Genomic DNA, 13978 nt, shown 5'->3' on the forward strand with positions numbered 1-13978 from the left:
ATCAAGAAGTAAAAGTAGCCTAATCATAAAAACAAAGAAATGCAATCAGGTCTATGCTCTGCTAATTGTCAAAATGGTTGTGGAGTCAATTATTAAACATTTGCAGCAGCACCCAACTGTATCTTTAACTAATCAGAATTTTCAACAACTAGAATAGCACATTTCATTGTAGCTGACATTCATGGCTATTGAAATAGATTGTAATTTCTTCTCCAGTTCTTGTTATATCATAAGCAATAGAAACACATACTTGCAGTACCAGTTGGGCCTGTATAGGCCTCCGTGGTTCCAGTAAAAGGTTTACTTGCTAAATGAGAAAATCAGTTAGAGTGAGAAGACAGTAAAGCATAGAAAATAGAACTATTCATAATGTAGCCATTAATGTAAAGGAAAGAAAGCTTTGGCAAATTGAGGTTACTAATATGTATTTTAGTTAGAAACTTTTTGTGGTGTAAATGGTACAAAGCTATATTCTAAGTAATGGATTCCCTTTACGAAAAACAAGGACAATTTCAAATTTGCAATATTAATAATGTAAACTGATAAAAACATTATTTGAAGGCTTAAAAATGTCAATGGATTCCATTATTTAGTGAATAGAAGTTGCTAAATACTACAAAAGGTCAGGAATTGTTTAAATCATGGTGCAATTAAAAGTCATTGCAACGTTTCCTAAATATTCAAATCACAGGAATAAAACAAAGCACATGAAGACATTGGTCTTAAGAGTAATCAAAATGACTAATGATTTTGAAGTGTGTTTCTTGATACATAGATACATAATCATATGTTATTTGTTTCCCCACTTTTGGTGCTGCTTAATAAGATGGAAAGGCATACTTTCAATCACAGTAAGTCTGCTATCGGATCCAATAGATACTCGAGGATGTACATTTGTTTTATTAAAGGATGGGTTATAGTCTATCTGTAATTGAGAAGATTCAACTTTCAGTTTTAAAAAGAATTTAAAGTCTGCCAAAACATGTCTGCTGAATTTAATGTTAGCTAGTAATTAACTAGACCAACAACAAGCCAAGCTCACAATCATGTCACAAATGTCAACCTTTTTAATTACCAACTCTGGTACTACGATCAATGTCCTGTTTGTAGTAAAGAGAGTATAACTAAGAGGTTAATATATTTATAATGAAATAATTTACGTACACAAACAGAATCTATTTTTGTGCAGGAATGTTGGAGCCCTTCTTTTCAGGTAAAGTTTTCCTCAGCTGGAAATTATGAAAATTAAATTTAATGGGCACCATGTACTAACCCGTCAACCCACTTGAATAACGCAAATTGCAAAAATTAAGTTGTGCTAGCAACACTTCAAAATACGGCAATTGGTAGGACGTTATATATCTCTGTCTATCTTAGAGTATGTTGCTTATTTTTTATCTTTAACAGTCTTCATATGTCTATGAAGCACATATTTGCAGTACTAGTGATGTTGGTATGGACTTTGATGATTCCAGGAGGGGGTATCGTTGCATAGCTTAAAAGGAATGAGGTAAAACTAAGACTATGATATGAAAATCCATTTTAACATTGTGTAATATCGTAAATACTTGAAAAAGGACGTTTACTTAATCATGAAGATGTATTTCATTTTGCAAAGTTTTCGGATAGTCGTTAAATTGTGCTTAGTACAGTACATCTCTACTTCAAAACTGGGCAAAATTTATATTTGGGGAAATGAGATTATAATTAAGGATCAATGTTTTTCATAAACTAAAACCAGGACATATTATTTGCAAAACCAAGTTGCTAAGCTTCCTATTTGATTGACGTGTCTCTTGGTGATAAATGTGAAAATTCATAGCAATGCTTCAGCATTGTAATGTGTAAATTCACCTCGACCTTCAATTAACATATTCCTTACCTTTGGTAACATTTGTTATTATGGTGTTTACTATATACACACATTTCTTATGAGAGCATAATTCCTGGTGCTACAATAGATTCGGACTATTTCCAGCATTATCTTATCATATCAACTGCACCACATGGTACTGTGCTGTATTATCCTAAGACTTTTGTGAACCTACCAGTTAGACCTTAGATTCATATAAATGGAATCATAGGAGTAAGTAATATTAGTTCTGGACTCATATTCCATCCCCACAGAAAGACTGAGAATGAAGATGGCAAGGCAAAGGACTGAATAAGACGAATATTTAAGAAATAAGCACTCTTAAAGGGAAAGAAGGGAAAGGTAGAGGCAATCTGTTGGAGTTGTCATAGCTATTGGAAAAATATTGCTAAAGTTAAATAATTTGCTATCCTAATTAAAAATGATTCCTATAGACTCTTTCGAAAACTCCTACTTAAGTAGTTCTCAAGGAGGATAACTCACTCTAGTGTAAATCCAGGATATCAGGCTAATTCAAGTGCAGCTGTTTAGATTAAAAAATGTACCTTTCAGAAAATAGCATTAATAAAAATACTTTATTTTAGAATGTTCCTGTACTTCAAATTACACACATTAACAGTGTTCATATACGGTTTTCCTTTCTCCAATAACAAATCCATTAAAAATGTGCTCTAATGAGATTCCAAATCATTCATCACTTAGGGCTTGCTATATGACATATATGGTTCAAATATTTACTATATTTGTTTATGCCATAATAATTATGTATAATATTTGTTTGCTTTTGTTTATGCCAAAAGAACTATGAAAAAAATAAGCCAATAATAGTTGAACTGCATATGATTCAGTGGATCTAGTAAGAGTGTATTCTGTAGATGTGGTTATTGAATATTCATTATGATGGGAATATATAGAAAAACAAACAACTTTCAAAGTTCAATCCTTTAAACAAAAGAAAGGAGACTAACGTGAACACACGGGTCTAGGGTAAACTCTAGATAAAACTCTCATGAGCCACAAGTTAAATGTAATAGATTCTAGAAAATAATTTCACTTCTCTTCAACTAATGCGAAGTTAGCTCTTGGGATAATAATTATACAATTAAGAAGTATAGATTGTTGGATAATTACTCGCATAAATAACAATCTTTGACAAAGTCAGGGTTATGCTCTGTTAATTGTCCAAATGTTTTTAGAAGTCAGTATTTCAAAATTAGTTATGACATGAATCTCTAACTAAGCTACGCTATTCAATGACTAAAATAACATGTGTATGTTATTTGACATGCATGGCTATCGAAACGTATGGTAATTGCTTCTCTAGGTCTTGTCTTGCAAAAAGCAACACAAACACATACCTGCAGTATTAGTTGGGCCTATATAGACTTTTGTGGTTCCAGTAGGAATTATAGAAGCTAGATAAGAAAATAGGCTAATGTCAGAATAAGGTTAAGCTAAAACATGAAAATATTGTTCATAATGTGTTTGTTTATTTAAAGGAAAGAAGTTTTTCTAAGTTTCTTTTTAATTACAAAGTTATTTTGGTATAAATGGAAAAAATCTCCAGTTATGAGGCAATGTTCTTAATGCTGAATTCCATTCCTTAAAAAAAGGATAATTTCTTACTTGCTATAACACTGCAAATGTGTATGTTTGTTATGGTTTATTATTTAATTTAAAAAAATTACATTTGTGGGTGAAATGAAGATGCTTAATACTGTGGGAGGACAATCATTTTGGAAACTAGAGTGCGAATTCAGTCATAACAAAATGTTTGAAATCATCAATTTGAAATAAAATACATGTGCTCTTTGGAGCTAATAGCAATTCAAAATGTGTAAAGTGTGCCAAAATATGCTTGCTGATTTCCTTTTGACTAGGAATCTCATAAACTAACAATTTATCGGGCTTATAGCCATTTTACAATATTCTACCATTTCAATTCCATTATCAGACACAACTGCCAATTTTATGTGAATGGTAATGTAACTAAGAGGATAATATATTTCAGAACGTAATACTTTCAGAAAAGTCATCACAATTTATGCACAAGATTGCTATCTTTTATCTCAGGTTGGACTGTCATTAGTCCAAAATGCTAGAAATGTAATTTTATGGTGCAGCATTCTACTCAAACAACTCACTTGAAAAACTGAAATTATATTTGGTATTTGTTGTAGCGAACGTTTAAAATATGATAAATTGAAGGATTCTACGTATATATTGGCTAGCTTATTCAGAGTATGGTTTTTTACCACCTCTTGCAGCTACTGTAAATTGGTGAAACACGCTTTTAGTATATTTACACAAGTGTATGCTTCTATGATTTAGCAGGGGCTTTAGTGTTAAGGCAGAAGCATTGAAAGGAAAATCCAATCTGACATTGTATATTGCCTTCGATAAATGAAAGAAGAATTTGGCAAACCTAAAGAGCTATTTTACATTGTTTAAAGTCTATAGACAGTCTGTTCAATCTGGGCAGTATACCCAATCTCTTCTCCACAATAAGGACCATTTCACATTTGGGGAAATGAGACTACAATTAGTAATACATTATTTTCCTAAATCAATCATGTAAATACCAGATATGTTATTCACCAAAATAGGGTTGCTAAACTCCTTCATTGGTTCAATTGTCTTCTAGTGAAAACTGGGAAAATGGATAGCAATTGCTCAACAGTTTACCTGGAAAGCTCACTTTAACCATTGAAGAACATGTTAATACTTGTTGGAAATATTATTTGCAATGGTGAAGACTGGATTAGGATATTTCTTATGGGATCATACTTCATGTTACTAGAATGGATTCATGTCACCACCCCCCCACAGTGATGAGCGGCATTATACTTAGATTTCTGTGACCCTCCCACCAGTATAGACTTCAGATGCACGTAAAATTAACCAGGGGATTAGTAATGTTAGTTCTTTCCTGATATTCCAACCCCCATACAAGCTTACAATGTAGATGGCAGAAAACAGTAGAGCTTCAAAAAAAGAATTAAGAAAATGCTATCTCCAAGTTGGAAGGAGCGAAGGTGATAAACAATCCTTTGGAGTTGTTATAGCTATGTGAAAGTATGTTACTAAAGTTAAGCAAGTTCATAGTCTAATTTAAATCAATTCCCATAGAATCTTTGTATGAACCGATTGAGAAAGAAACTTTCAAGGATGTGATCTACCATAATATTAATCCAGGATACCAGGAAACTTCAAATATAGCAATTGTCATCGGAATAATTGAAAAATTGATTGAAAAGATTGTATGGTTTTATCTTCTGGTACTTAAAATGAAACAACTTAACAATGATCTATTAAGTTATTTCCCTTTTCCAATGGCACATCCCATTAATAATTTTGCTAATGTGATTCCAATTGGTTCATCAATTAGAACTTGCAGTATGACATTTACAGCTATTTTAGGTATAATATTTGTTCCTTTTAATTCACGCAATCAACAAAGAAACACATAACACTGCATTAGTTGGACTTCGAAGGATGCAATGGGTCTAACCTAAGATTTAGTTGGTATGTGAAATTATTTGTTATGATGAGAATTTGGCAATGAAACAAAATTATAAATTAGATCCTTTAAACAAAGGCAGCAGATTGAGTCAAAATAAGTTGCTTACATTTAATTTTGATTAATCTCTCCTGTCCCAAAATTAAATGTGATGTCACAATATTCTAACCAATCATTCCCTATCCCTAAAAGTAAGGCCAGTTTTCCAATTGGGATACAGATTATACATATCAAAAAGTAAAAGTAGTCTAATCATAAAAACAAAGGAATGCAATCAGGTCTATGCTCTGCTAATTGTCAAAATGGTTTTGGAGTCAACTATTAAACATTTGTAGCATCACCCATTTCTAACTTTAACTAATCAGTAATTGCAACAACTAGAATAGCACTTTTAATTGTAGCTGACATTTATGGCTATTGAAATAGATTGTAATTTCTTCTCCAGTTCTTTTTATATCATAAGCAATAGAAACACATACTTGCAGTACCAGTTGGGCCTGTATAGGCTTCGGTGGTTCCAGTAAAAGGTTTACTTGCTAAATAAAAAAATCAGTTAGAGTGAGAAGAGAGTAAAGCATAGAAAATAGAACTATTCATAATTTAGTCATTAATATAAAGGAAAGAAGGCTTTGGCAAATTGTGGTTATTAAAATGTATTTTACTTAGAAACGTCCTGTGGTGTAAATTGAACAAACCTATATTCTAAGTACTGAATTCCCTTCTCAACAAACAAGGACAATTTCAAAACTGCAATATTAATAATGTAAACTGATATAAACATTATTTCAAGGTTTAAAGATTTTAACGGATTACAATATTTAGTAAAAGGAAGTTGCTAAATACTACAAAAGGTCAATCATTTTTTTAATAATGGTGCAATTAAAAGTCTCTGCAAAGTTTCCTAAATAATCAAATCACAGAAATAAAACAAAGAACATGAAGACATTGGTCTTAATTGTAATCAAAATGACTAATGATTTTGAAGTGTGTTTCTTGATACATAGATACATCATCATATGTTATTTGTATCCACACTTTTGGTGCTGCTTAATAAGATGGAAAGGCATACCCTCAATAACAGTAAGTCTGCTATCAGATCCAGTAGACACTTGAGGATGTACATTTGTTATATTAAAGGATGGGTTATAGTCTATCTATAATTGAGAAGATTCAACTTTCATAGTTAAAAAGAATTTAAAGTGTGCCAAAACATGTCTGCTGAATTTATTTTTAGCTAGTATTTAACTAGACCAACAACAACAAAGCTGACAATCATGTCACAAATTTCAACCTATTTAATTACCAACTCTAATACTACAATCAAGGTCCTGCTTGAAGTAATGAGAGTATAACTAAGAGGTTAATATATTTATAATAAAATAATTTACGAACAAGAACACAATCTTTTTTTTTGCAGGAGTGTTGTAGCCCTTCTTTTCAGGTAAAGTTTTCCTCAGCTGGTAATTCTGAAAATTAAATTTAATGGGCCCCATGTACTAACCATTCAACCCACTTGAATAAGGGAAATTGCTAAATTTAAATTGTGCTAGCAACACTTAAAAATACGGTAAATGGTAGGACGTTATATCATCTGTCTATCTTAGAGTATGTTGCTTATTTTTCATCTTTAACAGTCTTCATATATCTATGAAACACATATTTGCAGTACTAGTGATGCTTGTAATGACTTTAGTGGTTCCAGGAGGGGGTATAATTGCATAGCTTAGAAGGAATTAGGTAAAACTAAGACTATGAGGGTCTGAAAGGTCAAAGAAGCGGCCACAACAAAATGTCGCACAACACTATCACGACTAGTGGTGAGGGACCATCAGTTGTAAAGAAGTCCTATCAGCCCACCCATGTGGCGGAGCATCATCATCTAGGACTTAAATCAGCAGGTTTATCTATGGCCAAGCCTTAGTGATAGTGCTTGGTACCAATAGATCCAAAGCTGAAAAGAGATGTGTCCTCATCAGAAGTGGAACTGATAGGGTGCAGTGCTCAAAGAGATAGATGTGTAATAAAATGGCGGTCAGGGTAGAAAAATGTCTTTATTAATATCTCCCTGGACGTCAAGTAAAAAAAGTGATGACAGTGTAAAAAAATCACTGTACAGTAAGTGTAGGGAATCAGGCCAACATGTTTCTGCCGTAAAGGTAATAATCTACCGGCATTCTTCAGGGCCAGGCTGGAATGACAGCTACTGCAACATCTACTATTATGTGAGTCAAATCATAATAAGGAAAACTATTCTTGAAATTGTATGGTTAGGTAAGTAGAAACTCAGTGGCTAAACATACCACCCTACCGTATCCTTGTGGATGACCATATCAACAGCAATCTTTTCCTGCAAACAGCATTAACATTGTGTAATATCGTAAATATTTGAAAAAGGACCTTGACTTAATCATGAAGATGTATTTTATTTTGCAAAGTTTTTGGATAGTCGTTAAATTGTGTTTGTACAGTAAATCTCTACTTCAAAACTTGGCCAAATTTACATTTGGGGAAATTAGATTATAATTAAGGATCAATGTTTTTCATAAACTAAAACCAGGATATAATATTTGCAAAACCAAGTTGCTAAGCTTCCTATTTGATTGAAGTGCCTCTTGGTGACAAATGTGAAAATTCATAGCAATGCTTCAGGACACTTCAAATATAGCAATTGTAATTGGAATATTTGAAAAATTGATTGAAAGGATGGTATGGTTTTATTTTCCGGTACTAAACATGAAACAATTTTACAATGATCTGTCAGTTATTTCCCTTTTCCAATGACACATCCATTTATTATTATTGCTAATGTGATTCCAATCGGTACATCAATTAGAACTTGCAGTATGACATTTACGGCTATTTTAAATATAATATTTGTTCTCTTTAATTTACGCAATCAACAAAGAAACACATAACCCTGCATTAGTTGGTCTGCGAAGGATGCAATGGGTCTAACTTAAGGTTTAGTTGGTATGTGAAATTATTTGTTATGATGAGAATATGGCAAAGAAAAAAAAATATATAAATTAGATAATTTAAACAAAGGACAGCAGATTAAGTCAAAATAAATTGCTCACATTTAATTGTGATTAATCTCCCCTGTCCCCAAAATTAAATGTGATGTCACAATATTCTAACCAATTATTCCATATCCCTCAAAGTAAGGCCAATTTCCAATTGGGATACAGATTATGCAAATCAAGAAGTAAAAGTAGCCTAATCTTAAAAACAAAGAAATGCAATCAGGTCTATGCTCTGCTAATTGTCAAAAAATGGTTTTGGAGTCAATTATTAAACATTTGTAGCAGCACCCAACTGTAACTTTAACTAATCAGAAATTTCAACAACTAGAATAGCACATTTCATTGTAGCTGACATTTATGGCTATTGAAATAGATTGTAATTTCTTCTCCAGTTTTTGTTATATCATAAGCAATAGAAACACATACTTGCTGTACCAGTTGGGCCTGTATAGGCCTCCGTGGTTCCAGTAAAAGGTTTACTTGCTAAATGAGAAAATCAGTTAGAGTGAGAAGACAGTAAAGCATAGAACATAGAACGTTTCATAATTTAGTCATTAATGTAAAGGAAAGAAGGCTTTGGCAAATTGAGGTTACTAATATATATTTTAGTTAGAATCTTTCTGTGGTGTAAATGGTACAAAGCTATATTCTAAGTAATGGATTCCCTTCTAGAAAAACAAGGACAATTTCAAAACTGCAATATTAATAATGTAAAATGATATAAACATTATTTGAAGGTTTAAAAATTTCAATGGATTTTATTATTTAGTGAATAGAAGTTGCTAAATACTACAAAAGGTCAAGAATTGTTTAAATCATGGTGCAGTTACACGTCATTGCAACGTTTCCTAAACAATCAAATCACAGGAATAAAACAAAGCACATGAAGACATTGGTCTTAATAGTAATCAAAATGACTAATGATTTTGAAGTGTGTTTTTTGATCCATAGATATATAATCATATGTTATTTGTTTCCTAACTGTTGGTGCTTCTTAATAAGATGGAAAGGCATACTCTCAATCACAGTAAGTCTGCTATTGTATCCAATAGATACTTGAGGATGTACATTTGTTATATTAAAGGATTGGTTATAGTCTATCTATATTTGAGACGATTCAACTTTCATAGTTAAAAAGAAATTAAAGTGTGCCAAAACATGTCTGCTGAATTTAATTTTAGCTAGTAATTAACTAGACCAACAACAAACTAAGCTGACAATCATGTTACAAATGTCAACCTTTTTAATTACCAAGTCTGTTACTATGATCAATGTCCTGTTTGTAGTAATGAGAGTATAACTAAGAGGTTAATATATTTATAATGAAATAATTTACGTACACAAACACAATATTTTTTTTTGGTGCAGGAATGTTGCAGCCCTTATTTCCAGGTAAAGTTTTCCTCAGCTGGAAATTCTGAAAAATAAATTTAATGGGCACCATGTACTAACCAGTCAACCCACTTGAATAACGGAAATTTCAAGAATTAAATTGTACTAGCAACACTTCAAAATACGGCAATTGGTAGGACGTTATATATCTCTGTCTATCTTAGAGTATGTTGCTTATTTTTTTATCTTTAACAGACTTTATATATTTAGGATGTACATATTTGCAGAACTAGCGATGTTCGTATGGACTTTGATGGTTCCAGGAGGGGGTATAGTTGCATAGCTTAGAAGGAATGAGGTAAAACTAAGACTATGGAAAGGGGCGACCATTCGGTCCCCCCGAACGTATGGTGGAGTGCCACGATCCCCCCGGGAAGCCATCTTGGGCGGGAGGCGAGCCTCGGCTGGTATGCCCGAAGCGGCGTAGCCGGGGTGCGCCTTTTTCCCGCCCTGGAGTGGGCTGGCCTAGACACTGACGCGGCCGGCCACGCCCTTTGGGGCAGGCAGGGGCGGGTGTACGCCCGCCCTGAAGACGGATAAAAGGAGCAACAAGCCAAGAAAGCATCCTCTTGTTCCTGTGCTCTGAAGCTGCACCTCCTCGCTGCACGTGAGCTCGAGACGGAACGAAGAGCCAATTTTGAGCGTCGTAATCTTTCTTGTTTGTTTTGCAGATACTCTGGCGGAGAATGCCTAAGAAGGCGGGAAAGAGAATGACTACCGACCAGATGCTGCGTGTTCTCATGAAAGAGGTGACCGACCTAAAGAAGCGAATGGCGGATAAAGACGAGGAAGGGGGGCCGAAACGTCCTCTGGCAGGAACAGCTCCAGGTGGAAAAGGCAAGAGGCCCAGAAGGGGAGCAGCGGGGGGAGACGTCCCAGTTCCCTGTAACCCACGTGAGGCACCCATTCCTGTGCCGGAGGAAGGGAATCCGATTCCCGTGGTGGTCACCCCCGTGTCCGGAGAGGATATGCCGCCCGAGCTGGCAGCACAAGTAGCAGCGTGGTTGGGTAAAGGTAGCAAGGGCGCCACGGCTGCCGACGCGCAGGTGTTGATGAAGCAGCTGCGGGAAACAAGGGAAGCGACGAAGGCGCCATTGCCGGCTGCGGCAGTCGCAGATACAGCTTCCAGTTCAGGTAAGCGGCCTTTGCCGGTTGCGAGGGATGAGTCGGCACCCTCTCGAAGGGAAAAGTTGGGTCAACATGTCCCTCTAGCTATCAAAGAGAAGATATGGGCAGGGGAGTATATAAACATCTTCTCGTTGCTTACCGATCATTATGAGATGGAGCATGTTAAGAGCCAGAAGGAGCTCATGCATCCGAGTGTTTGGCGCGCAAAGATGGCCGCCTTCAGGGTTAATGAAAACATTGGCAATTGGGGCAAAGCGTGGGGGGTTTTTACATCCATCTTGGGTGAACGGAGGCCCGAATTGCTGCCCGAATTGCCGATTTATCAGTCACGGATCATGGGGTATTCTGTATCACACGAGGGCAATCATTGGTTCTGTTACGATAATATTTTCAGAAAAGCGAAAGAGCATGATAAAAACTTAACTTGGGATTGTTATGATTCTGTGTCCTGGTCCAAAATGGAGGACTCTGGTGTGTTGAAAGTGCCATTAGTAGGGAGTAATGTTGGTGAATCCTCCCGCCAATATGCGGGGACGCCCTTTCGATCAGGTACGAGTAACGACAATCACTCAAGGTCAATCGGCAACACAGGTAAAAGGGGGGTATGTTGGAACTTTAACAGGGGAAAATGTACTAGGCCCCAGGGGTCATGCAAATTTAGGCACGAGTGTAGTGGGTGTGGGCAATCATCCCATCCTGAGTCCATGTGCAGAGCCAAAACTGGTGATAACGGGGGTAGAGGAGGCGCCAAACAGGTCTGACATAGTCCGAGGGGCGCCTTTACCTACTCCAATTGATACCATGGCAATGATTCCCTGGCTCAGCGAATACCCGGATCACGCTTCCGCTCTGGTGTTGCGGAACGGGTTTTCATATGGTTTCCGCATCCCAGTGGGGGATTTTCAGGGTATAGCAAAATGTAAAAACCAGATATCGGTCCTGCAGCATACGACCGTGGTACAAGAAAAGATCGGGAAAGAGGTGGCTCGAGGTCGAGTCGCCGGTCCATTTAATGTGCTACCAGTGGCTAACTTTGTTTGTTCCCCTTTAGGGGTGGTCCCCAGGAAGGACCCGGGTGAGTTTCGGCTGATACATAATTTATCAGCCCCACGTGGTCTTTCCGTAAACGATGCGATAGACCCAGAAGTGTGTTCGGTGCGGTACGCATCCTTCGATGGGGCCGTAGCCATATTGAATCGCCTGGGGCCCGGTGCGCTGATGGCAAAATCTGATATCGAGTCAGCGTTCCGGTTGCTCCCGGTACATCCAGACGATCAGCGTCTCCTTGGTTTCATGTTTCAGGGTCACTATTACATGGATAGGTGTATGCCGATGGGGTGCTCTATATCTTGTGCTTATTTCGAAAAGTTCAGTTGCTTCCTGCAATGGGTCTTCACAAAGAAGACGGGGTTTCAACATGTTATGCATTATCTCGATGACTTTTTGTTTCTGGGGGCAGCCGGCGACCCGGAATGTGGGCAGGCTTTGACTGCATTTTGTGTCTTGATGAATCAGTTTGGCGTGCCACTGGCACCAGGTAAGACTGTGGGTCCCTCGACTTGCCTCGAGTTTCTGGGGATCGAGCTCGATTCCGAAGAAGGTTGTTTTCGTTTACCAGGTGACAAACTGTTAAGATTCAGGGCATCCCTGCAGATGTGTATAAGTAAGTCTAAGGTTAAGCTACATCAATTACAGCAATTGGTGGGACAGTTGAATTTTGCCCTAAGAGTTATACCGATGGCCCGCCCCTTTTCTCGCTCGATAGCCCAAGCCATGGTCGGCCTGAAGGAGGGTCATCGTCACACAAGGCTCTCGGCAGAGGTTCGCCAGGACATGCGCATTTGGTTGGCATTTCTGGCGGATTTCAATGGTCGAATTGTCTGGAACAAACCGGCCGTGTCCTCTGAGGAGCTGGGGCTGTGGACAGATTCGGCAGGGAGCATTGGTTTTGGTGCCATATTCGGCACTCAGTGGTCGGCACAAAAATGGCCGTCATGGTGGCATGATAGTGGACTGACAAGTAACATTGCTTTCCTAGAACTTTTTCCCATTCTGGTGGCCCTGAGAACTTGGCCCGAGGGATTCAGAGATCACTCTGTGGTATTCTGGTCTGATAACATGACCGTTGTTGAGTGTATCAATAGCCAGGCAGCACGATGCAAATGGATTCTGAGAGTGCTCAAGGAAATCGTATTACTGTGTATGCAATTGAATGTGCTATTTAGGGCAAGACATGTCCCGGGGGTGATGAACCAGGCGGCTGATGCGCTTTCTCGTTTTCGTATGCAGGCCTTCTGGGGTTTTCTGCCCACAGCGAACCCGGCGGCGGCACCCTTTCCCGAAGCTCTCTGGTCTCTCGGTGCCCCGAACTTCGTAACCTCGTGGGAGAGAGTTTAGCACCCAGGACGAAAAAGGCATATGAAGGGGCGTTCCGATCCTATTGGGCCTTTTTGGGGGCGGCTAGGGGAGAGCTTTGGGGCCAGGAAGAGTCTGTAGTAAACTTTCTACTGTCTTTACATCAGGCAGGCAAATCAGTGGCTACAGGCCAGAGGCATCGGGCCGCCATTTCCTTTGTGGCTAGGGCTCATGGGATCCAGGACCCGACAGCGTCTTTCGTTGTGCAAAAAGCGCTACGTGGGTGGCAACGCCTTGAGGGTCGCAAAGTAGATGAAAGGCGCCCGATAGGTTTGGATAGGTTGGCCCTGTTACTATCCAGACTCCCTGCAACATGTTCATCCCAGTATGAAACGGTGTTATTCCGAGCCGCTTTTACGCTGGCATTCCATGGGGCTATGCGGGTGAGCGAACTAGTGGCGAGGAACAAGCAGGATGTGATGGGGGGACTGTGCCGAGAGCACGTTCAGATCAGAGGGGAGACAATGACTGTCTCGTTTGTCAGGTCCAAGACCGATCAGGGTGCGATGGGTGATTGCATAATCTTACAAAGGATTCCCGGGTCCTCCATGTGCCCGGTGAGTTGTGTAGAGGAATATTTAGCACAAAGGGTGGCATCATGGGGGGGGACTTTGTTGAGACACGCTG

General features: G+C 38.0%; 1 protein-coding gene across 1 annotated transcript in view; it reads right to left on the reverse strand.

Moving 5' to 3' along the window:
• Positions 1-13978, reverse strand: part of LOC147750621 (uncharacterized) — a 920203-nt gene that overhangs the window by 64593 nt on the left and 841632 nt on the right. The window contains exons 30-32 of the mRNA XM_086929808.1: positions 8843-8899; positions 5873-5929; positions 251-307 (exon numbers count right to left, since the gene is read on the reverse strand). Coding sequence (XP_086785934.1) covers positions 251-307; positions 5873-5929; positions 8843-8899 — 171 coding nt within the window. The remainder of the gene's footprint in view (positions 1-250; positions 308-5872; positions 5930-8842; positions 8900-13978) is intronic.

This window comes from Lissotriton vulgaris, chromosome 1_1, assembly GCF_964263255.1.
Source record: "Lissotriton vulgaris chromosome 1_1, aLisVul1.2, whole genome shotgun sequence".
Lineage (NCBI taxonomy): Eukaryota > Metazoa > Chordata > Amphibia > Caudata > Salamandridae > Lissotriton > Lissotriton vulgaris.